The sequence below is a fragment of the Salvelinus namaycush genome, chromosome 19 (assembly GCF_016432855.1).
Source record: "Salvelinus namaycush isolate Seneca chromosome 19, SaNama_1.0, whole genome shotgun sequence".
Classification (NCBI taxonomy): Eukaryota; Metazoa; Chordata; class Actinopteri; order Salmoniformes; family Salmonidae; genus Salvelinus; species Salvelinus namaycush.
In genome coordinates, this window is record NC_052325.1 from 24259632 (window position 1) to 24282221 (window position 22590).

A 22590-nucleotide genomic window follows, 5' to 3' on the forward strand; every position below is an offset into this window, starting at 1 on the left:
TTATTTGACAGCTAATTTTCATAAACTCAAGAATTTTATCAGATAAATTGGCTAATGTTGCTCAACATGTCTCTGGCTAGCTTACGGAGAATTCGATCCAGTTAGCAAGATTCTTAACAATGCTAACAAAACTTGTTCCACCACTTTCTCCCTTACCTCAAACTTTCCAAATGCCAGTTGTTTTTCGGTTACAGCTCATTAAGTACGCTTCATCACCGTGGTCAGGCTTCTCATCTAACGTTACCTCTTCGTTATCGTTCAGAGACGCGCTGCTGTAGCTGGCAAGCTGTCTTTCCAGAGCGCGCGCTGATGGTTGTCTCTTCAGTCGCTTGTTGCTCTGATTTCTGTTGTTATGTAAACGATTGGCTGAGCCTTGGATACAGCCATTATTGCTCCAAACGCGCATCGCTCGTTCGCTTACAGCCAGTAGTGATCCAAAGCTCCCTCTCCCAAACCTTCTCATCGGATCTAAACGAATCACATAGGTCACCTATTTTGGATTCAAAACTGCGAATTTCGCCGAAAGGTGACTATGACAAAACCACATTACAAGGGTATATGAAGATAACCAGAAACATAGGAATATTTCTTACCTGTCAAATAAATACACATTTACGACAAATGTAATGAACCCAAAACAGATAAAAACACTTTATTTTTCCAAATGTATTTCATATGAGCTGAGAGAGTTGGGTTTCGCTCTTCAGTTCTGTGACTCAGTATCTTCAGCCATCATCACTTCAGGATTCCGACGCAGCAGGCACAAGGTAATGAAATGTGAATTAAGGAATAAAGTGCCATTTGGGACGCAGTCATAATGTAAATACTGGACTGTATACATAGGGCAATACAACCATCTCAGACAGTATGGCAATACTGAAACAAGGCCACGCTGGGCAGGTAGGCTCACTCAAACAACTAAATATGAGTCCTCTTAAGTCCAAGCTCACCTCCAGTCCCAGATAGTCCATATCTTTTTTAGTTGGAAAACCAACCTTGCAGATTCAGAAATTCAACACACCGGAATTCTTATCAGTCTTTTGTTTAACTTTTCTTTCCAGAATTGATCCTGAAAAGGTAGAGTTATTCAGTTCTGGTTGCTCACAGTTCTCAGTCAGAGCAGTGTTTTGTAGTAATAAATAAACACGCAACAGAAAAACAACATCCTGGCAGTCTGACCAGCTGGGTCAGGTCAGAGGCTTCATGGAGAGGGCCACCCGTCAACCGCCAACCAACCACTACACCCCTCAGGACTGAAGGTGTAGAGAGAGGAGAGGAACAGCACACCTGTTGTTTTTGTTGTTGATCAGGGTCAAAGGTCATCTGACTCGCAGTCGTGACGTCATCCACTCCAAGCCTTGGCACAACCTAAAGGTATGGAGACATAAGGAAAACAAGATAATGGATTTATCAGTTCATGGGAATATATTTTGATACTTCACAAATGTATGTTCTTCAGACTAACACGCAGTGCATTTAGAAAGTATTCAGACCCTTCCGTTTTTCCACATTTTGTTATGTTACTTATTCTAAAAAATATAAAAAATCCCCCTTATCAATCTACACACAATACCCCATAATGACAAAGCGAAAACAGGTTCAGGTATTTTAGCAAATTTAAAAACAAAAAACAGAAATAACTTATTTTTTACATAATTATTCAGACCCTTTGCTATGAGACTCGAAATTGAGCTCTGGTGCATCCTGTTTCCATTGATCATCCTTGAGATGTTTCTACAACTTGAATGGAGTCCACCTGTGGTAAATTCAATTGATTGGACATGATTTGGAAAGGCACACACCTGTCTATATAAGGTCCCACAGTTGACAGTGCATGTCAGAGGAAAAACCAAGCCATGAGGTCGAAGGAATTGTCCGTAGAGCTCCGAGACAGGATTGTGTCGAGGCACAGATCTGGGGAAGGCTACAAACATTTCTGCAGCCTTGAAGGTCCCCAAGAACACAGTGGCCTCCATCATTCTTAAATGGAAGAAGTTTGGAACCACCAAAACTCTTCCTAGAGCTGGCCACCCGGCCAAACTGAGCAATTAGGGGAGAAGGGCCTTGATCAGGGAGGTGACCAAGAACCCGATGGTCACTCTGACAGAGCTCCAGAGTTCCTCTGTAGATATGGGAGAACCTTCCAGAAGGACAACCATCTCTGCAGCACTCCACCAATCAGGCCTTTATGGTAGAGTGGCCAGACGGAAGTCACTCCTCAGTAAAAGGCACATGACAGCCCGCTTTGGAGCACCTAAAGACTATCAGACCATGAGAACCAAGATTCTCTGGAGGAAACCTGGATCCACCCCTACGGTGAAGCATGGTGGTGGCAGCATCATGCTAAGGGGATGTGTTTCAGCAACAGGGACTGGGACACTTGTCAGGATCAAAGGAAAGATGAACAGAGCAAAGTACAGAGAGATACAGTTGAAGTCAGAAGTTTACATATACATAGGTTGGAGTCATTAAAACTAGTTTCTCAACCACTCCACATTTATTGTTAACAAACTATAGTTCTGGCAAGTCGGTTAGGACATCTACTTTGTGCATGACAATTAATTTTCCCAACAATTGTTTACAGACAGATAATTTCACTTATAATTCACTGTATCACAATTCCAGTGGGTCAGAAGTTTACATAAAGTTGACTGTGCCTTTAAACAGCTTGAAAAATTCCAGAAAATGATGTCATGGCTTTAGAAGCTTCCCATAGACAAATTGACATCATTTAAGTCAACTGAAGGTGTACCTGTGGATGTATTTCAAGGCCTACCTTCAAACTCAGTGCCTCTTTGCTTGAAATCATGGGAAAATCAAAAGAAATCAGCCAAGACCTCAGAAAAAGAAATGGTAGACCTCCACAAGTCTGTTTCATCCATGCGAGCAATTTCCAAATGCCTGAAGGTACCACGTTCATCTGTACAAACAATAGTACGCAAGTATAAACACCATGGGACCACGTAGCCATCATACCGCTCAGGAAGGAGACGCGTTCTGTATCCTAGAGATGAACGTACTTTGGTGCGAAAAGTGCAAATCAATCCCAGAACAACAGCAAAGGACTTTGTGAAGATGCTGGAGGAAATAGGTACAAAAATATCTATATCCACAGTAAAACAAGTCCTATATCGTCCTATAATATAGTCCTATAACCTGAAAGGCCGCTCAGCAAGCAAGAAGCCACTGCTCCAAAACCACCATAAAAAAGCCAGACTACGGTTTGCAACTGCACATGGGGACAAATATCGTACTTTTTGGAGTAATGTCCTCTGGTCTGATGAAACAAAAATAGAACTGTTTGGTCCTAATGACCATCGTTATGTTTGGAGGAAAAAGGGGGAGGCTTGCAAGCCAAAGAACGCCATCCCAACTGTGAAGCACGGGGGTGGCAGCATCATGTTGTGGGGGTGCTTTGCTGCAGGAGGGACTGGTGTACTTCATAAAATAGATGGCATCATGAGGATGGAAATTATATGCATATATTGAAGCAACATCTCAAGACATCAGTCAGGAAGTTAAAGCTTGGTCACAAATGGGTCTTCCAAATGGACAATGACCCCAAGCATACTTCCAAAGCTGTGGCAAAATGGCTTAAGGACAACAAAGTCGAGGTATTGGAGTGGCCATCACAAAACCCTGACCTCAATCCTATAGAAAATGTGTGGGCAGAACTGAAAAGGCGTGTACGAGCAAGGAGGCCTACAAACCGGACTCAGTTACACCAGCTCTGTCAGGAGGAATGGGCCAACTTATTGTGGGAAGCTTGTGGAAGGCTACTCGAAACATTTGACCCAAGTTAAACAATTTAAAGGCAATGCTACCAAATACTAATTGTGTGTATGTAAACTTCTGACCCACAGGGAATGTGATGAAAGAAATAAAAGCTGAAATAAAAGCTGAAATAAATAATTCTCTACTATTATTCTGACATTTCACATTCTTAAAATAAAGTGGTGATCCTAACTGACCTAAGACAGGGACTTTTTACTAGGATTAAATGTCAGAAATTGTGAAAAACTGAGTTTAAATGTATTTGGCTAAGGTGTATGTAAACTTCTGACTTCAATTGTACTTGATGAAAACCTGCTCCAGAGCACTCAGGGCCGCAGACTGGGGCGAAGGTTTACCTTCCAACAGGACAACAGCCCTAAGCACACAGCCAAGACAACGCAGGAGTGGTTTTGGGACAAGTCTCTGAATGTCCTTGAGTGGCCCAGCCAGAGCCCGGACTTGAACCTGATCGAACATCTCTGGAGACCTGAAAATAGCTGTGTAGCGACCCTCCCCATCCAACCTGACAGAGCTTGAGATGATCTGCTGAGAAGAATAGGAGAAACTCCCCAAATACAGGTGTGCCAAGCTTGTAGCATCATACCCAAGGAGACTTGAGGCTGTAATCGCTGCCAAAGGTGCTTCAACAAAATACCGAGTAAAGGATCTGAATACTTATGTAAATGTGATATCAGTTTATTTTTAATATATTGCAAAAATGTCTAAAAACCTGTTTTTACTTGGTCATTATGATTATGGTCATTATGAGGTATTGTGTGTAGATTGAAGAGTAAAAATAACTATTTAATACATTTTAGAATAAGGCTGTAACGTGTAACAAAATGTGGAAAAAGTCAAGGGGTCTGAATACTTTCCAAATGCATTGTATGCCTAAGTGAAGGATTGCCAGTACTCCCAAAGATGGTTAGCGGACACCAATTTAGTCAATATTCGAGACAAGTACTAGTTTTAATGAGAGTGGTCCATTCCGCCAAGGAGAAAACACATTTTCTTACCCCTCCCCAGTGAGGGCGCAGCAGGCCTGGATGTGCCACTGGTGGTCTTTGACTGATGTGAGCTGCAGGCTCTGGGAGATCTCAGCCACAGACATACAGCCCTTCACATCCTGCTTGTTAGCAAAGATCAGCAGGCCCGCCTTCTTCAGATCCTGACGAGAGAGAGAAAGAAAGAAAGAAAGAGAGAAAGGAGAGAATTTGGAGTTTAGCACACTTAATTTCAACTATGGAGTACTAAAAGGGATGGAGGAGAAGGACTTGTGAATGATACAATGAGGGAATAGGAGGATGAGGAGAAAAAGCGAGAGGTGCCCGTATGCTCATAGACCAGGGGTGTCAAACTCATTCCACGAAGGACAGTGTCTGTGTGTTTTGGGTTTTTCCTTTCAATTAAGACCTAGGCAACCAGGTGAGGGAAGTTCCTTTCTAATTAGTGACCTTAATTCAACAATCAAGTACAAGGGTGGAGCAAAAAACACGCAGACACTCAGCCCTCCGTGGAATGAGTTTGACACGTGTGTCATAGACCATCATGGAACACCGGCTGCTGCCATGTCTTCTGCTGTGGGATGTATTGAACTCATACCATCTTGACACACACATATTGTCATACGTCTTCTCACATAAAACATGTACAAGAAGACCAACAACTCACTTCATGTACAAGCATTCTGTAGAGCTCCTCTTTGGTGACAGAGATTCTCTCTCGGTCGGTGCTGTCCACCACTATGATCACAAACTGGAGAGAAAGATGGGCAGAGAGATAAGGACAGTTAAAAAGACAGCCGATAACACTTTATATTAAATTGCTCTTATACCTAAGTAAAAACACTGGAAACATTGTATTAAGCCGTTTTTAAAAAACAATTGCATAGCAATATTGTTGAGCAGTTTTTGTTAGTTTAATAAAAAATAAAACTACAAAATAATAATAACTGCCATACAGCCACAATACGTGTTCTGACCTCTGTGTTTGTGTAGTACGTGTTCCAGGAGGATCTCAGTGACTCCTGCCCTCCGATGTCCCACATCAGGAAGTGAGTGTTGTTCACCACTATCTCCTCCACGTTGCTGCCTATTGTAGGAGAGGTGTGCACGACCTCGTTCATAGAACTGCATCACAAGCACAGGAGGTTTTCAATCAATGCAAAAAAAAAGTCAGATAGAATTCTGGTAGGCATGAGAACAATGGGGTTCCCGGAGTTCACTTCACTTTGTAATCTATGCCCCATTGTATCATTCTTCCATGAACTGTGGGTTAACCAAAACCTAGCCCAATATTGGACTAAAGGAGCCTAACGTTACTCCTTATAGACCAAGGACCTTAGGCAGGCAGCCTAGTGGTTAGAGAGACGAGCCAGCAACCGGAGTTGGCAGTTCGAATCCCGGGTCCAACAGAAGAAAAAAAATCTGGTGATATCAAGATTTCCGTTAGGAAAATGTGGTGCCGGACAACGTGACCAGGCAGATTTTAATTTACTGGACCCATATGCATTGGGTGCATAAACCATTATGGCGTCCACCCACGGTGCTCAGAATGACAGAAATCACATTTAGATTATGGTAATGCATCTTAACAGAACATGCAACTCATGTAATGAAGCAGCCAATAAAACATAATTTGCCCAAATGGAATTTGCAGGAAAACACCATTCTAAACAGAGCACCTAATAGCGGTTCTATTTTGTGATAAGATGAAAATCTCAGTTAGAAACTTAGAAATAGGGGGTATCTAAAGATGCAACAACTAAGATGGGTTGCTAATATGACTAGGATTGACAACGAAAGAAAGTTGATATGAAAACCAATAGAACAGAAGATAAATGGCATAGCAGCCCCCCCCCCCAAACAAGCCTGCTTCAGGGCATCAGAAGAGCTGAGAACAGAGTGGCGGAGGAGAGTGCTGAGGGTGAAGCGTGAAGGCTCTTCTTGACTGACTTTCAGGAAACTGTTCTAAGCTTGGCCTATGTGCAGCCCACCGGAGTTGGATGGATGTGACCTATACATCCAACCCAATAACAGCCTCTGTTGAAGACCATTGTCCAACCCAATAACTACATGTAGGACTACTTTTGTTTTAGTTCTTACAGTCTTTGAGATTATCAGTATAATGAAAAGCACTACATAACTTACATCTTCCCTTTCATAGACGTCCCTCTCATCCCCTTAATTTCCTTAAAAAAAGGGCACAATAGGCTACTTACAACTGGTAAAGAATGGTGGTCTTCCCTGCATTGTCCAGGCCCACAATAATAACCTTGTGCTCTGAAAAAAAAGTGAGAAGAAATACATTTTAAAAACACATTCAAATAATCACAAGACACTATAAACTTCAAAAATAAGTCTGACTTCAATGCCCAGTGGCTGACCTACGCACCCAATATGGAGCAGCACAATTGAGTCATTTGGATATTTGTTATTCAGCTCTCCACAGCACAGTCATAAACTAAACAAGCCATTCGTTATAGGAGCTGCAAGACTTAAGACTTCACAGTGACAAACTGCAATGTTTCACACATATTCAAACGGCTCTCTCGCTGCCCTCTCTCTGAGACAAGGCAGTGCCAGAGACACACACACACACACACACACACACACACACACACACACACACACACACACACACACACACACACACACACACACACACACACACACACTAGAGTGAGTGGTCTCAGTGCTGCGCTTGCTAAGGTTGAAAGCAGCAGCTGTCGGTAATGGATGGCACACACATAACGGATACTGAGCCACCTGCTCAGCTGAACACATAACGGATACTGAGCCACCTGCTCAGCTGAACACATAACGGATACTGACCCACCTGCTCAGCTGAACACATAACGGATACTGACCCACCTGCTCAGCTGAATAAAGCCGAAGCCATCTGCACTCAAACATACGGCTCCATGTAAACACTGTCACTGACAGACAGACAAATAAACACCAACAAGACACACTGGACCAAAACAAAAGACAGGTTATCTTAGCACACACACACACACTACAATGTTGTTAGCATGGTGCTAGCTGCCACTAGACAAGAAATTACATTACACCTGTGAAGTTAGTCTAGTCCTCATGAGTATGACTGAAGAAGGTACATGGGCTATACAAAACTAGCCTCGTACGAACCATCCTGATCTGGCAAGCTTACATTCTGTATCCATGTAGCGCTAGTGAAAAGAGAATTTAAGCTTGCGAGGTCATCGGGATGGTTCGTACAAGGTCATCGGGATGGTTTGTACTAATGCAAAACCACACCTTGACCGGAATTCAAGACATTATCCAGTATGGCTAATCCAGACAGATATGGGCACAGCAGGCTGAGCAAACATATGACTAATAAGCTGAAACAATATCCACCCCTTTTAAAAGCTACAGGCAGGAGTAGGCTGTGTATATTTGGATTGGATCTAGAGCTAGGCCTACTCACTCCCCTCTTCCTGACCCAATACTCACTCCCCTCGTCCTGACCCAATACTCACTCCCCTCGTCCTGACCCAATACTCACTCCCCTCGTCCTGACCCAATACTCACTCCCCTCGTCCTTACCCAATACTCACTCCCCTCGTCCTTACCCAATACTCACTCCCCTCGTCCTTACCCAATACTCACTCCCCTCGTCCTTACCCAATACTCACTCCCCTCGTCCTTACCCAATACTCACTCCCCTCGTCCTTACCCAATACTCACTCCCCTCGTCCTTACCCAATACTCACTCCCCTCGTCCTTACCCAATACTCACTCCCCTCGTCCTTACCCAATACTCACTCCCCTCGTCCTTACCCAATACTCACTCCCCTCTTCCTTACCCAATACTCACTCCCCTCTTCCTTACCCAATACTCACTCCCCTCTTCCTTACCCAATACTCATTCCCCTTCTCCTTACCCAATACTCACTCAATAATTACTCCCCTCTTCCTTACTCATGCCCATATTAACATATGTAGCCTAATCATGTGACTGACAAGGAAATGCTGGTTGAGCAGCACAGCAATTACAGAAGTGAATCTCCTTTCTTCACAATCCCCAAAATACCCTGACACACAATGCAGAAATGAGAGGGGGCCTCAAGAACAACTAGAGCCTTGATAGTTTCTGGGCAATAAGGTTAAAGAGTAATTTCTCTTCCTGTCTCTTGCTACATGTATTTTTGGCAGACCTGCAACACAATCCCCAGTGTTTAGGCTACAGAACCGGGGTTCAACTTGACTGCTACTCGGGACTGTTTACAGTAAATGGAGTGGTCTACTTCGATTCACGGTCACAACTAAGACTACTTTGGTGTTCATTTTTTAAGGAAAGGGAAATTCCTTTTTTTTCTTTAGGAAACAACTTCAGATGACACCAAGTAGCATGGGAAGCCAACTTCCCATGTGGGGGAGGTCTAAGCTATGACATTATGTAGACACTTTTTTGGTGGGCGTTATCTAGATAGACACTAGGGCTGGGAAACGCCAGGGACGATACTTTGGTGCCATATGTCTGCTGCAGAGGGTCAAGAGACAGCCAGGAGAAAACTAATTTTGATCAGTCATGGAAATAAAAGTGCTGAAAACAAAATGTATTTAACAAAGAGCAGACCTTAATGTGAGAATTTTTTTTGCAGCCACTGCGAAATGCAGATTGCATAGAGCACACATCTGTCACCTGAGTTTGAGATCTCCAGTTAGTCTTGCGTAAACTAATGCATAAGACCTTGTCTCAGTTGCAAAGATACCTCAGGTGTTTTAGGCTATGTGTAGCAGTTAAAATTGGTGCACACGGTTCCATCAACAATATCGACTATATTCACTGTAAAGAACCTTTGTACCTGGTGCTGTGCTAGTCTATTTTACTTGTCATTCACCTTGTGAATGAACTTCTTTTTTTAAATTTAAACTGCCAGAGCCCACATTGAGAAGCCTTTGAAATTCCTGTTTGAAGTACTACTGACACGGCGACATAAACTTAACGTCTCTCGCACCATGGGCTTTATGACACGTGGAACACTGTTGCTTGTTGACGACTACCAATCAAAGCCTTCCCCAGACACTGGGCATACCCAATTACAATAGGCCTATGTGAGAGGACAAGGTCCTTATATTACAAATAAAGACATTGTGAGAGGAGAGTCCAATGAAACTAGCCTAGGTTAAGAGACAATTCAGCTACAGTATTGCTCTGACTGAACCAATATGGAGCCGCTCAGAAATGGGTCATGCTGTATGCCTGTAACAAGAGTTACACTGACAGCGAATTAAGTGGGTCAATAGTTGTTGAAAACACTCATATTTCCCCTTTTCAGCAGCCTTGAAAACTAGGGCTGGGAATTGCCAGGGACCTCACAATATTATTAATATTGCGATATTGTCGATAAATCGTCAAAAATAATATCCCAATATGTAACTGTATCGATTTTTCCCCCCATCACTACTTGAAACGCATAAAAACCTCTTCATGATGGGACATGCTTTGGGTGGGAGGTATACCTGTCTCTAACCTAACCTAGCAGGCGTAAAAAGATGCCTGAGCAGTCCACACATCTGTTTTTCAGGGGAAATGGAAGTTAGGTGGAAAATACCGTTTTCCTGAAAAACGGATACATCCGCTTTCTACCTACCCCGCGGAGAGTGGCCTGGCTGTCTGGTAGTAACAGGTAAAAAGTATGATGTTGTATTTTGTTAGAGGCAAGCTGTCCAGCCTGTGACAACAGTAGCTCTCTTGTCAACTCCTTATGGAATTGCCATGCCAAACATGTTAGGCTTGACAATGACAGCAATTTAGTTAGCAAACACAAACATCTGGGACCAGCCTAGTACAACAGAACAGGATTCTTCGTCGTCATTCAGAATGAGTGCTTCGCGTTCATCCATAGGTAAACACATTCTGATGTGGCACTGACTGCATGTGGGGATAGGAGTGAAGAGTAAACCTAAAGTGAAATCTTTAGTTTTAATATCTGTGATTGTTTATGTATACAACCTTGATTTTACTAGGCAAACGATCCTTTACCACAGTCAGTGACCCCCCGAGAATAGGCCCACATACTACATAAAACCAAGAGGCCAAGAGAGAGAACTTTCCATAGGAGCACTCTGCTGCCCTCGGGTCTCGTGTTACAGGTTCGCACAGATCTGTTTACAGATTGAGTTAGTTCAGGATTCAGCAGCAAGGGATTGATTACATTTTCAGCTAATTTAGACAAAAACACAGTGCACTAAAGAGGACGTTCAGCACAGCTCTTAGCTGACCATCTGTGAGGGAAAAGAGGAAAAATACTGCATCAAAGGCCAGTTGCTGGGCTAATGCTCAAAATGAATATTAAATTTCCATTTTACTCTCCAGTGATCCTGAACTTTAGCTAGGCTGACTCAACTCACGTGGTACACAGCGAGGATGGGAGTCCAAATGTCATCCCAATGTCCCAACAAACTTCCATAGTTGCGGTCCAGAACCAAGGCTCTCTGAACAATGCAGTACTGATATAGCTATAACAATATACAAAACACATGGTGATATCATTCAATATAGCTAGCTAGCTTTTACACCAGGGGAGGATGGCTAATAATAATGGCTGGAACCTAACGAATGGAATGATACCACTCCACTCCAGGCATTACCACAAGCCCATCCTCCCCAATTAAGTTGCCACCAACCTCCTGTGTATTACACTACAGTACTTTGTGGACAGCAGGTAGCCTAGCAGTTAGAGCGTTGGGCCTGTAACCGAAAGGTCGGTAGTTCCCCGAGCTGACAAGGTGAAAAAACTGTCGACGTGCCCTTCAAATCAAAGTACACATATTTGCTGATGTCATCGCAGGTGCAGCGAAACCCTAAGTGCTCCAGGGTCGCAGACCCTGGCCGTGGCCCCACTCTCAGAGGGTCTCTCAGTCAGGGGAAGTTGGGATATGAAAAAAATATGTCCAATTCCCACATGCGTGAAATAGGACAGATAAACACCCAACGAATTATTATAATAATTACTTTACACCCCCCATTTATATATATATATATATAATAGCAAGCTAGCTAGCTATCAGTTTTGTAAACACTGAACATTCTTGGCTGTTGGCTAACAGCTGGACTAGCTAAATAACAACATGAACTCAGCTGTATACGTTAGACGCTAGGAAACGTGCTAGGCTAACTAGCTAACTACACACTCGACGTCAACAATAGGTCTGACATACCTTGATGATTGAAAAGCCTCCATAGCTTGGTGAAAATTATTCCCATGGCTGTTGTTGTAGAGCCTTTGGAGGCAACTAACTACGACCAATTTGGCAGTAATTTAGCTAGGTAACGTTAGCTGACTGGCTAGCTAGATTGCTATCTGGCGAATTCCTGAAGATGCTGCTAACGTTAATCGGGCAATGTAGTCACACGACCTGGCAATATTTGACGGTGGAAAAGAGACCAGTAATGTCAACGCTTATTGATAAAGTTCTCATCTTTGCACGAAGGCTTTTCCTTTATGGCCGAAATAGAATTACAGGACGACGTTATTGCATTTCTAGCTACAGAATACAATGGTAACTGATTAGCTAGCCCTGGAGTGTCTAGCTAGAGAATACAACGATAGCTGATTAGCTAGCTCTGGAGTGCAGTCGTCAACACTGACGCATGCTCTCTCCACAATCCGCCCAGTGAGGACGGATTCCAGAGTGATTACCAAATCAGAGACAATTATGATGAATAAAGTTTAGGGTGACACCATATACGTTACATTCATTATGTGTGCAAAGCCCACTATCCAGTAGTACAGCATCCATATGCACTTCAGGTCATCATCATTTGGAGTGAGGCAATTGCAATCATTCACAAAATGCCACATATTTAATAAGATCGTATATTCAGTTCATAACCCGGGATTCCCAAACTTTTTCTGCACAAAACCCAATTGACAGTAGAAAATGCAGGGGACCCCACGTGGGAAAATGACATTCCCTAACACTGTGTTCATATTCATTTAATTAAGGTCCCGCTCGCTGTTCCAACACATAATAATTAAATGAAAACGTATTCTAATAGTATAAAAGGCCTTACATTTATAATAAAAGGTTGTATCCTATACTCATTTGAAGAGAAAAGTTCTTCATTTGTTTGATTACAGATTTTCTCAGGGGACCCCAATTTCATGGGACTCCATATTGTCCAGAAGCCAAGTTTGGGAACCACTGATCTAACCTGGCTCTGGGTCAAACAAACATCAATTGCACAACACATCAAGGACATTACAATTGGCCACAATGAAGAAATTATGATTCACTATATCACCCACTGGGTGTGCACCGCACTGTGTTCTGTTTTCGTGAAAATAAAATAATATTTTGATAAGAAGGGCCAACTCAATAGCCTACATCTTAAGATAACATATCTGTTTGAAGATGGGAGTCAATGAAGAAAAGAGGAATCTGGACCATCATTATAACAGAGCTCTGAGTTTATTTGATAAAAAAGTTCATTTTAACTAGTTAGTTCTCATTTTACATCAATTTCCCATAAAACATATTTATCTTTCTTCTTGATAAATTAAAAAGTTGTATTAGTCATGCAGTTTCGCATTTCCCTTTTGAATGTCATCTTTCACAAAAATAACAAGAACACAATCTCATTGAACTCCAATGAAGCCGCTAAGTAGCCGAGGGAGGAAAAGCATCAACATGCAGCACTGTACACATTTGCATAGTACATTTTTCTCTAGATTAGTTTGTCCGATTTTTTCTCTTTACCAGCATGCCTTTATAGAATACAGCACTAACGGAAATCGAGCTATCTTGGCAACAGAAGAAGGTATTCGAAGAAAACAAATGAAATATGTTGTGATTTGTTCGGTTGGGGGTTTCTGATACATACCCTCTATTGGTGCTCTATACACAACTCATAGCATACAGAGAGACATTCTCTGACATGAACTTCTATACAGAACTCCCTAGTCTGTACCCTTCACACTCTCTTCATATCACTAAACTTCTATACAGAACTCCCTAGTCTGTACCCTTCACACTCTCTTCATATCACTAAACTTCTATACAGAACTCCCTAGTCTGTACCCTTCACACTCTCTTCATATCACTAAACTTCTATACAGAACTCCCTAGTCTGTACCCTTCACACTCTCTTCATATGACTAAACTTCTATAATTGTTCCTAACCATTTAGACCATAAAAACTATTAAATAAAATGCTACATTTTGAGGATATGTATATGGATAGGAGAGAAGCCACTACATTGCTACAGTACTCCAAAACAAGGCCTGGGTTAAGCAATAAGGCTTTGAACAATTCATTTGTCATGATGTTTTGATATGCAATGCTTGGGAAAGTAAAATCGTTCATTAAAAAACAACATAATTTCTTTTTAATGGCCAGGACATGGAAGACTTTTAAACGGGGCATTGAAAAGAGCAGCTGATGGTTGGCAAATAATTACAATTCATTGATTTGACTTATATATCGCCTTTGTAGACACCCAAAGCGCTTTACATAGTAATTATGACCAAATGTTTGATGTTAGACTCACAATTTCTTTGTTTCATGAAATCAACAATATTACTTCATAGCAGACTGAATGAAGCGCTCTCATCCGCTTATGTGTCACTGTTGATTAAATTAATTGTTCAAATGAGAGTGTCCAAAACAACAGTCACTCACTCAACTACAGTCTCCTAGGGATTTTTCTGGCCTAACACATACATAACAGCACTGAATCATTATTCCATGACATACTGTATATTGACAAAAAGACATGCTGCCATTGATCATTCTAAACCAATGAAACGTCGGTCCACGGACAGCCGTTATTTCTTTACTTGCCAAGCAGGACTTTCTTTGAATATATTACACTTGAATTCACAAGACCATTTAAAAGACAATAAAATATGATGCAAATGGCATCACTATAATAGGCTGCTTGTACAGTAAATAGGATGTGGTATACCTCAATTCAAATGATCAATATTTCCCTGATTGGAAGTATATCCATCTATACTAAAGCATATCCTTTGATCATTAGTAAATTATGAAACCCATTTAAACAGTTAAAATTAAGCTCGATGGGCATATCATCCCTCTCTACTGTATATTTTATTCCTAGTCATGAGTACTAATGGAAAAACTTCAATTAGGCTATTTCCTCTTGGTTGCAGCATACTAAAAACTGATAGGCATAGTCCTCACACTAGAGTTTTAAGGTACTGTATGTAACGAAGGGATGCACCCTTTCCTGAAAGAGCACAAGATATGAAACTTGCAACTCACTTAATTTACTTAGCAAATTTTTATTCGAAAATTGTGATTTCTTGTCCTGTGTGGCACGTCGCAAATGGCATTAGCTAAGTATCATTGAGGAGAAGAAGGGAATAAAAGCCCTGGAAACTAGAAGATTCCGATTCAGGACCCCCCTAAAAAAAAAACTCTACATTTTGACAAACAGGAACTTTGCCTACTCTGAGAAACAGGTTGTAGGCTACAGGACTGGAAACACTTAAATCAAAGACAATTTCAAACAACTTAGTGACATTAATTAAATATACAGTGCACTGACTCTGCTGCTATTGGCTCCTGGAAATGTGCAAAGAAGTTCTGTGCTGATCGAGGGACGCTTGACGCTGTCTGGCACTGGTTCGAGGCAGGTGTTGATGGGTCACCAAGACCACCACGACAGCTAGCCCTGCTAACACTGAGACAACAGGGAGTCGATGGCCAGACCACATAGTCACCCCTTTCACACCAACATGTCAAGGCTCTGCCATGTTAAAAATAAGACAAGCCCAGAGTTGGGTCTTCCCTTAGAAAAAAAACATGGTGAAAATCTGCCCCTCATAAGAAAAAGGCATAGAGATTAGATTTTTAGTTGGTCAATGTTCACGTTTTCACCGTGAACCAGTGCCAGAGGAAAAGCGAGGTACTAACACTTGATAAAAAAGTTGGTTACAGTACAATTAAACTAGAGAGTGGTCATGTGGCTCTGTCGTACCCACTGTGAAGGGAAGAGAGGCCTAAGTGACATAAGGGGGTCTTCAGCTCAAAGCCTGTGCCTGGAGTCATGGCTGTAGCTTCCGGGGGAGCCGTTACGGTTGCGGTGGGGCTTGTACGTGTCCTGATAGGGGTCATGATAATCCTCCTCCACCAGGGGGTAGTGGACCTGGTCCCGGCTGTGCTGCGAGCCGGAGGACAGGCGGTTACGGCTCTTCCTCTGCCGCTCATTGTGGTAGTTCTCGTCTGATGGCGAGTGTTCTCCTGCTGTGTGATTGCTGTTCTTGTTTGTGTTTCTTTGACCCTGTTCAGAGAGAAAGAGAGCACATATTGTATAAATTCAGCAGTTGACTATAGCATCAGGTTTTTCAAAACGTTATAATTGTTTTTTTTTATCCTGTAGTAGTGAGCAAAACGTCCTTGATGGTGAGGCTACATAAATAGGCAGCAATCCGGTATCATAATCCTGTATCACTTCACTACTAATTCATACCATTTTCAATTAATTATTTACAACCAATTTGCCCAACAACTAGTCATAATTAGGGCAGTTACGGTGACTGTATTACCACCAAACCGGCGGTCACAAGTCACGAAGGCAGTCAAATTCCACATGACCGTTTAGTCACCGTAATTAGGCTTCTCCAAGCTCTGATGCCGTCATTAGTAGCCTACCAAACTTGCTGACTGCCTGGTACTCAGCACTCTATTGTCCCTCTAATCACTCAATGCAAATGTTTTAGAAAATCTAATCAAACACTTCATGAGAACCCATGAGCTCATGTTGCGCAACATTTCTATAGGCTATACAATTTTACAAGAAAACAGAGTGATGGCCTCTACTAAAACGAGTAGGATCCCATCAGCCTTCTATAGGCTAGGCATACTATATTTCTTTCTCAACTTTCTTAATATTAAGCCAATCGTTTATCTTTACAACAGGAGTATAGCCTACCTCGCTGGCATGAAAATGAACCATGGGAAATGTGTCCTCCATTCGCTATTTAAGTATATAGATTTGTATTTTTTCCCGCTGCCCCTGTTTCGAGACAGGTGCATGATAATGGTCCATTCTATATCAAAACAAATGTCACACATATATTATTTAGTATATGTAAAGACAAGATTAAATCAAGAATAGTCTGATGGGTGACAATATTAGCCTATCACTTGTGAATTCTATATTATCACTTGTGAATGATGCCCAGCATAAGAAACTGCCTTTTTTTGCAACTTTTTCTAATCATAAAGGGGGATGCCGCTGTGAAATTATAGGTATTATCAAGTACTTGTCAAATTGTGAATGAGAGACTAATGAAGTGTGTAAAGCCTCTGCAAAAAAACAAAGCAGAAATCATGCCTTTCAAGCGACTTTTTCAAATCATCATTAGTCGCAACATGCAGCCGTATAATGTTTTAAAAATCAAAACACATAGCCTAACGTTTATAGAAAAACTAAAGTTACATTAATAACTCTAAATTAAGCATATAGAAGTGCCTATTTCTTTGTTAACCACTCAACACAGAATAGCCGCATGTGTGCACTCCCTCAAATTATTTGGAGAAAATATATATATTTTGTTCAATTGTTTTCTTCATACAATCATTTGAAAAAAATAATGTCACAGAATTCTAAGCAAATCTTGTCTGCTAAATGAACTAGTGTAGCCCACAGCCATATGGCATAGCCAGATCAGGACCTAACATAAGGACAACTCAGAGTATGCTTTTCTTTTCTTCTGAAATAGAATACATTTTGTTCATATCATGCTTCTTTAGACCTGTTTAAAATAAATAATGGATGTATTGTGAAGGTGTAGGCTATATTACATGGATTTATTTGACTTTTTAAAATGTAGATGTTCCAAAGGTCTGCATCAGTGGCTTGTAATCTATGTGCGGAAGCCAGGAGATGCTAAATGTGTTTATGTTAATTAACGGTCAAATACCATGAGACTGACAGTTATTTACTTGACCATCACCAGCTGACAAAATGTTGTGACTGCCACAGCCCTAGATAATAGCTATTGCCACCGCATCTACTTTAACACTGTAAGACCAGTTTCCCAGTCAAATAAGAGGGCAAATATCAGTCAAAGTAAGGTCAGGTTGATTCACCGGTTGGTTGACCAGCCCAGTTATAGCTGTGGGGTACGGAGAAAGGGCAGTGGATCCCAGGTTGCGGCCCAGCAAAGGGTTGAGAGGGGTGCTCAGGGAGGTGTGTGTTGCCCTCCAGTAGGCTTCCAGGTACTCTGCCAGGTGATCACATGCATCCTCCAGCTGATTCTCATCCAGAATGATGTCAAACATTTCCTAAGAGACAGGGGGAGGGGAGAGAGAGCGAGAGAGACAGAGAGACAGGGAGAGAGGGGAGACCAGAGAGACATTCCGACTTAGTGACTGAGGAATTGAGTTGCTGGAAGACAGGTCTAAAGTTAACTGTCGGTTATTGTCCCTCGTGGAAGGCCAGAGACTAGTAGTTGACAGGGTGTACTGAGGGTTATTGTTCCTTGTGGAGGGCCAGAGACCAGCAGTTGACAGGGTGTACTGTGGGTTATTGTTCCTTATGGGAGGTAAGAGACCAACAGTTGACAGGGTGTACTGAGGGTATATTGTTCCTTGTGGAAGGCCAGAGACCAGCAGTTGACAGGGTGTACTGAGGGTTATTGTTCCTTATGGGAGGTAAGAGACCAACAGTTGACAGGGTGTACTGAAGGCTATTGTGTAACGTCCTGACCAGAGTTCTTATGTGTTTTGCTTGTTTAGTGTTGGTCAGGATGTGAGCTGGGTGGGAATTCTATGTTGTGTGTCTAGTTCGTCTGTTTCTGTGTTCAGCCTAATATGGTTCTCAATTAGAGACAGCTGTCAATCGTTGTCCCTGATTGAGAATCATATATAGGTGGCTTGTTTTGTGTTGGGGATTGTGGGTGGTTGTTTCCTGTCTCTGTGTTTGTATTCTGCACCAGATAGGACTGTTTCGGTTTGCCACATTTTGTTATTTTGTTCGTTGTAAGTGTTCACTGTTTTTGTTTAATTAAACATGTTGAGCACTGGCTACGCTGCGTGTTGGTCCGATCCCTGTTTCACCCTCTCTTATAGTGAAGAGAGGGAAGGCTGCCGTTACATATTGTCCCTTATGGAAGGTAAGAGGCCAGCAGTTGACAGGGTGTACTGAAGGTTATTGTATACCTACCGGAGGGCACTGTGCTAGTTTGTCTGCTGCCACCAGCTGCACGTTCAAGTGTTTGCTCTGGGATTTCCCTCTCGACTTGATCAACCGCTGCAGAACCTGTGGATAGTTTATATATTCACAGTGCTGGACTTGGACTGAAATAGGCTACGGTACACATTTTGGGTGCCGGTACTGTTTATTTTTAGGTGCAGGATCTACACAATACTTTTGAGATAATATTCTATAAGAGGAACAGGTTGTAGAACATTTTATGACGAGCTCCTGCCCAAGTCAAGCACTGTATATATCAAGTCAGAAGAAAGCAGCAAGACAAATCAGCATGGGTCAGGGATGGAAATAGAAAAATGGCAAAACTTTGAATTCACCTTTTTTTTTTAACTCTTACATGTCACTCAGTGGCAGAGGAATTTGGGTACAACTGTGTGTATAAAGGCAGGAGAATTCATACATGTCAAAATGATTTTACTCTCGGAGCCTGGTTCCCTCCCACCTTGGGTATGTAGCAAAATTAGAACCATTTGAGGATAAGGGGAAGCCTAAAACTTACTTTAGGAGAGGACACTTTAACATGGACGATGATAGGTGCTAAGGACGTCTTTATGAGCTGGGAAGGATGGTTGATTGTGTCAGCATCCAGGACCACCAGCTGTAAGGATCTGGCCAGCTCAAATATCCTCTCAATCTCACTCTGAACCTCCGCTGTGGGGAAACAGAACAGTGATCACAGATGGTGGATCAACAACCCTTTATATTGCCAAAATCGGAAGACATCTATTCCACAAATTCTGTGTAATACACACTTTATAGGATCTGATAAGTACAGTATGTACAGTACCAGTCAAATGTTTGGACACACCTACTCATTCAAGGGTTTTTCTTTATTTTTACTGTTTTCTACATTGTAGAATAATAGTGAACACATCAAAACTATGAAATAACACATATGGAATCATGTTGTAACCAAAAAAGTGTTAAACAAATCAATATATATTTTATATTTGAGATTCTTCAAAGTAGCCACCCTTTGCCTTGATGACAGCCTTGCACACTCTTGGCATTCTCTCAACCAGCTTCATGAGGAATGCTTTTCCAACAGTCTTGAAGGTGTTCCCACATATGCTGAGCACTTGATGGCTACTTTTCCTTTACTTTGCGGTCCAACTCATCCCAAACCATCTCAATTGGGTTGAGGTAGGGTGATTGTGGAGTCCAGGCCATCTGGTGCAGCACTATCACTCTCCTTCTTGTTCAAATAGCCCTTACACAGCCTGGAGGTGTGTTTTGGGTCATTGTGCTGTTGAAAAACAAATGATAGTCCCACTAAGCGCAAACCAGATGGGATGGCGTATCGCTGCAGAATGCTGTGGTACGCCATGCTAGTTAAGTGTGCCTTGCATTCTAAATATATCATTGACAGTGTCACCAGAAAAGCCCCCCAAACCATCACACCTCCTCCTCTATGCTGCATGATGGGAACCACACATGCGGAGATCATCCGCTCACCTACTCTGCGTCTCACAAAGACACAGCAGTTGAAACCAAATATCTCAAATTTGGACTCATCAGACCAAAGGACAGATTTCCACCGGTCTAATATCCATTGCTCGTGTTTCTTAGCCAAAGCAAGTCTCTTCTTATTATTGGTGTCCTTTAGTAGTGGTTTCTTTGCAGCAATTTGACCATGAAGGCCTGATTCACACAGTCTCCTCTGAACAGTTGATGTTGAGATGTGTCTGTTACTTGAACTTTTTGAAGCATTTATTCGGGCTGCAATCTGAGATGCAGTTAACTCTAATGAACTTATCCTCTGCAGCAGAGTTAACTCTGGCTCTTCCTTTCCTGTGGCTGTCCTCAGGAGAGCCAGTTTCATCATAGCGCTTGATGGTTTTTGCGACGGCACTTGAAGAAACTTTAAAAGTTCTAGAAATGTTCCAGATTGACTGACCTTCATGTCTTAAAGTAATGATGGACTGTCGTTTCTCTTTGCTTATTTGAGCTGTTCTTGACATAATATGGAATTGGTATTTTACCAAATAGGGCTATCTTCTGTATACCACCCCTACCTTGTCCTTCCCACCTCTACCGTGTTACAACACAACTGATTGGCTCAAACGCATTAAGAAGGAAATAAATTCCACAAATTAACTTTTAACAAGGCACAACTGTTAATTGAAATGCATTCCAGGTGACTACCACATGAAGCTGGTTTGAGAGAATGGCAAGAGTGTGCAAAGCTGTCATCAAGGCAATGGGTGGCTACTTTGAAGAATATCAAATATATTTTGATTTGTTTAACACTTTTTTGGTTACTAAATCATTCCATATGTGTTATTTCATATTTTTGATGTCTTCACTATTAATTTTCCTACAATGTAGAAAATAGCAAAAATAAAGAAAAACCACTGAATGAGTAGGTGTGTCCAAACGTTTGACTGGTACTGTATAATTAAGCAATAAGGCACGAGGGGGTGTGGTATATGGCCAATCTACCACAACTAAGGGCTGTTCTTAAGCACAACGCTACGAGAAGTGCCTGGATACAGCCCTTAACAAACCCCCAAGGTGCCTTACTGCGATTATAAACTGGTTACCAACATAATTAGAACAGTGAAAATAAATGTTTTGTCATACGCCTGGTATACAGTCGGATATACCACAGCTTTCAGCCAATCAGCATTCAGGGCTCGAACCACCCAGTTTGTAATTTCATTTTTAACATATACAAAACATCTGAGTGAAGAATAACAGTATTCAGTGTCATCCAGATGATACCTAGGTTGGACCTGGTGTTGGACCTTTCGATGATGGCCCGCTTGCTGGGGTTGTTGAGCACTGACCTCTTGGCCAGAGCTATATCTGCTGTTACTCTCGTAATAGATATCCTAAATGCAACAGATTAAATGGATACAGAATATCACAAACCCACATGCAAAGTATGGTTATTACCATGTTTATAATCCTAGAGAAAGTGTTTAGTCAAAACAGGTGGTCAGATGATTTACTTTGGCAAAGTATTCAATGATCATGTATAACTGCTTTACATATCCTGAGTGTACAAAACATTAGGAACACCTGCTCGTTCCATGACATAGACTGACCAGGTGAATATTAGCCTATCACTTGTGAATTATATATTATCACTTGTGAATGATGCCCAGCATAATAAACATAGTCGCACACCTCATGTAGCCTAGCCCATAGGCCTATATGTTTTGATAAGGTTTGTATCACAACTAAAGTGAACAAATAACTTCTTAAAATGAAGCACATTAATCCGCTTTACAATGGGGGTTACAGCCTAACTGGCATACATAAACAGCGCATGAGTTTCAAATTTGGGGAAGAACATTTTCACCATAAAAATGCACCTTTATAATAAAAGCATTACATGCATAATCACTTTTGATAATGGTGTTTTCCCGCTAATGGAACATTTGTATTTATAGCCTACTACCATGTGTGCATTGCTGCACTTATTATGTGAAGAAATAGCCTAATAGTTTAATACAAAACATTAAGAACACCTGCTCTTTCCGTGACAAAGACTGACCAGGTGAATCCAGGAGAAAGCTATGATCCCTTATTGATGTCACTTGTTAAATCCACTTCAATTGGGAGTGCTACGCAATATCAGGAAGGTGTTTACA

At 41.7% G+C, this 22590-nt stretch overlaps 2 protein-coding genes across 3 annotated transcripts in view; both read right to left on the bottom strand.

The window, feature by feature from the left end:
• Nucleotides 1–622: 622 nt before the first annotated feature.
• Nucleotides 623–12374, bottom strand: LOC120064252 (ADP-ribosylation factor-like protein 5A). The gene is made up of 6 exons (XM_039014689.1): nt 11964–12374; nt 6995–7055; nt 5756–5903; nt 5446–5529; nt 4791–4942; nt 623–1368 (listed from the first exon to the last, which is right to left on the bottom strand). The coding sequence occupies exons 1-6, from the start codon at nt 12007–12009 to the stop codon at nt 1320–1322; spliced, it is 540 nt and encodes a 179-aa protein (XP_038870617.1). The 5' UTR covers nt 12010–12374; the 3' UTR covers nt 623–1319.
• A 3425-nt stretch (nt 12375–15799) lies between these two features.
• Nucleotides 15800–22590, bottom strand: part of LOC120063766 (voltage-dependent L-type calcium channel subunit beta-4-like) — a 63070-nt gene continuing 56279 nt past the window's right edge. For both annotated transcript variants that reach the window (XM_039014059.1, XM_039014058.1), the window contains exons 10-14: nt 21716–21825; nt 19491–19642; nt 18944–19039; nt 17881–18063; nt 15800–16054 (exon numbers count right to left, since the gene is read on the bottom strand). In XM_039014059.1, coding sequence (XP_038869987.1) covers nt 15800–16054; nt 17881–18063; nt 18944–19039; nt 19491–19642; nt 21716–21825 — 796 coding nt within the window. The remainder of the gene's footprint in view (nt 16055–17880; nt 18064–18943; nt 19040–19490; nt 19643–21715; nt 21826–22590) is intronic.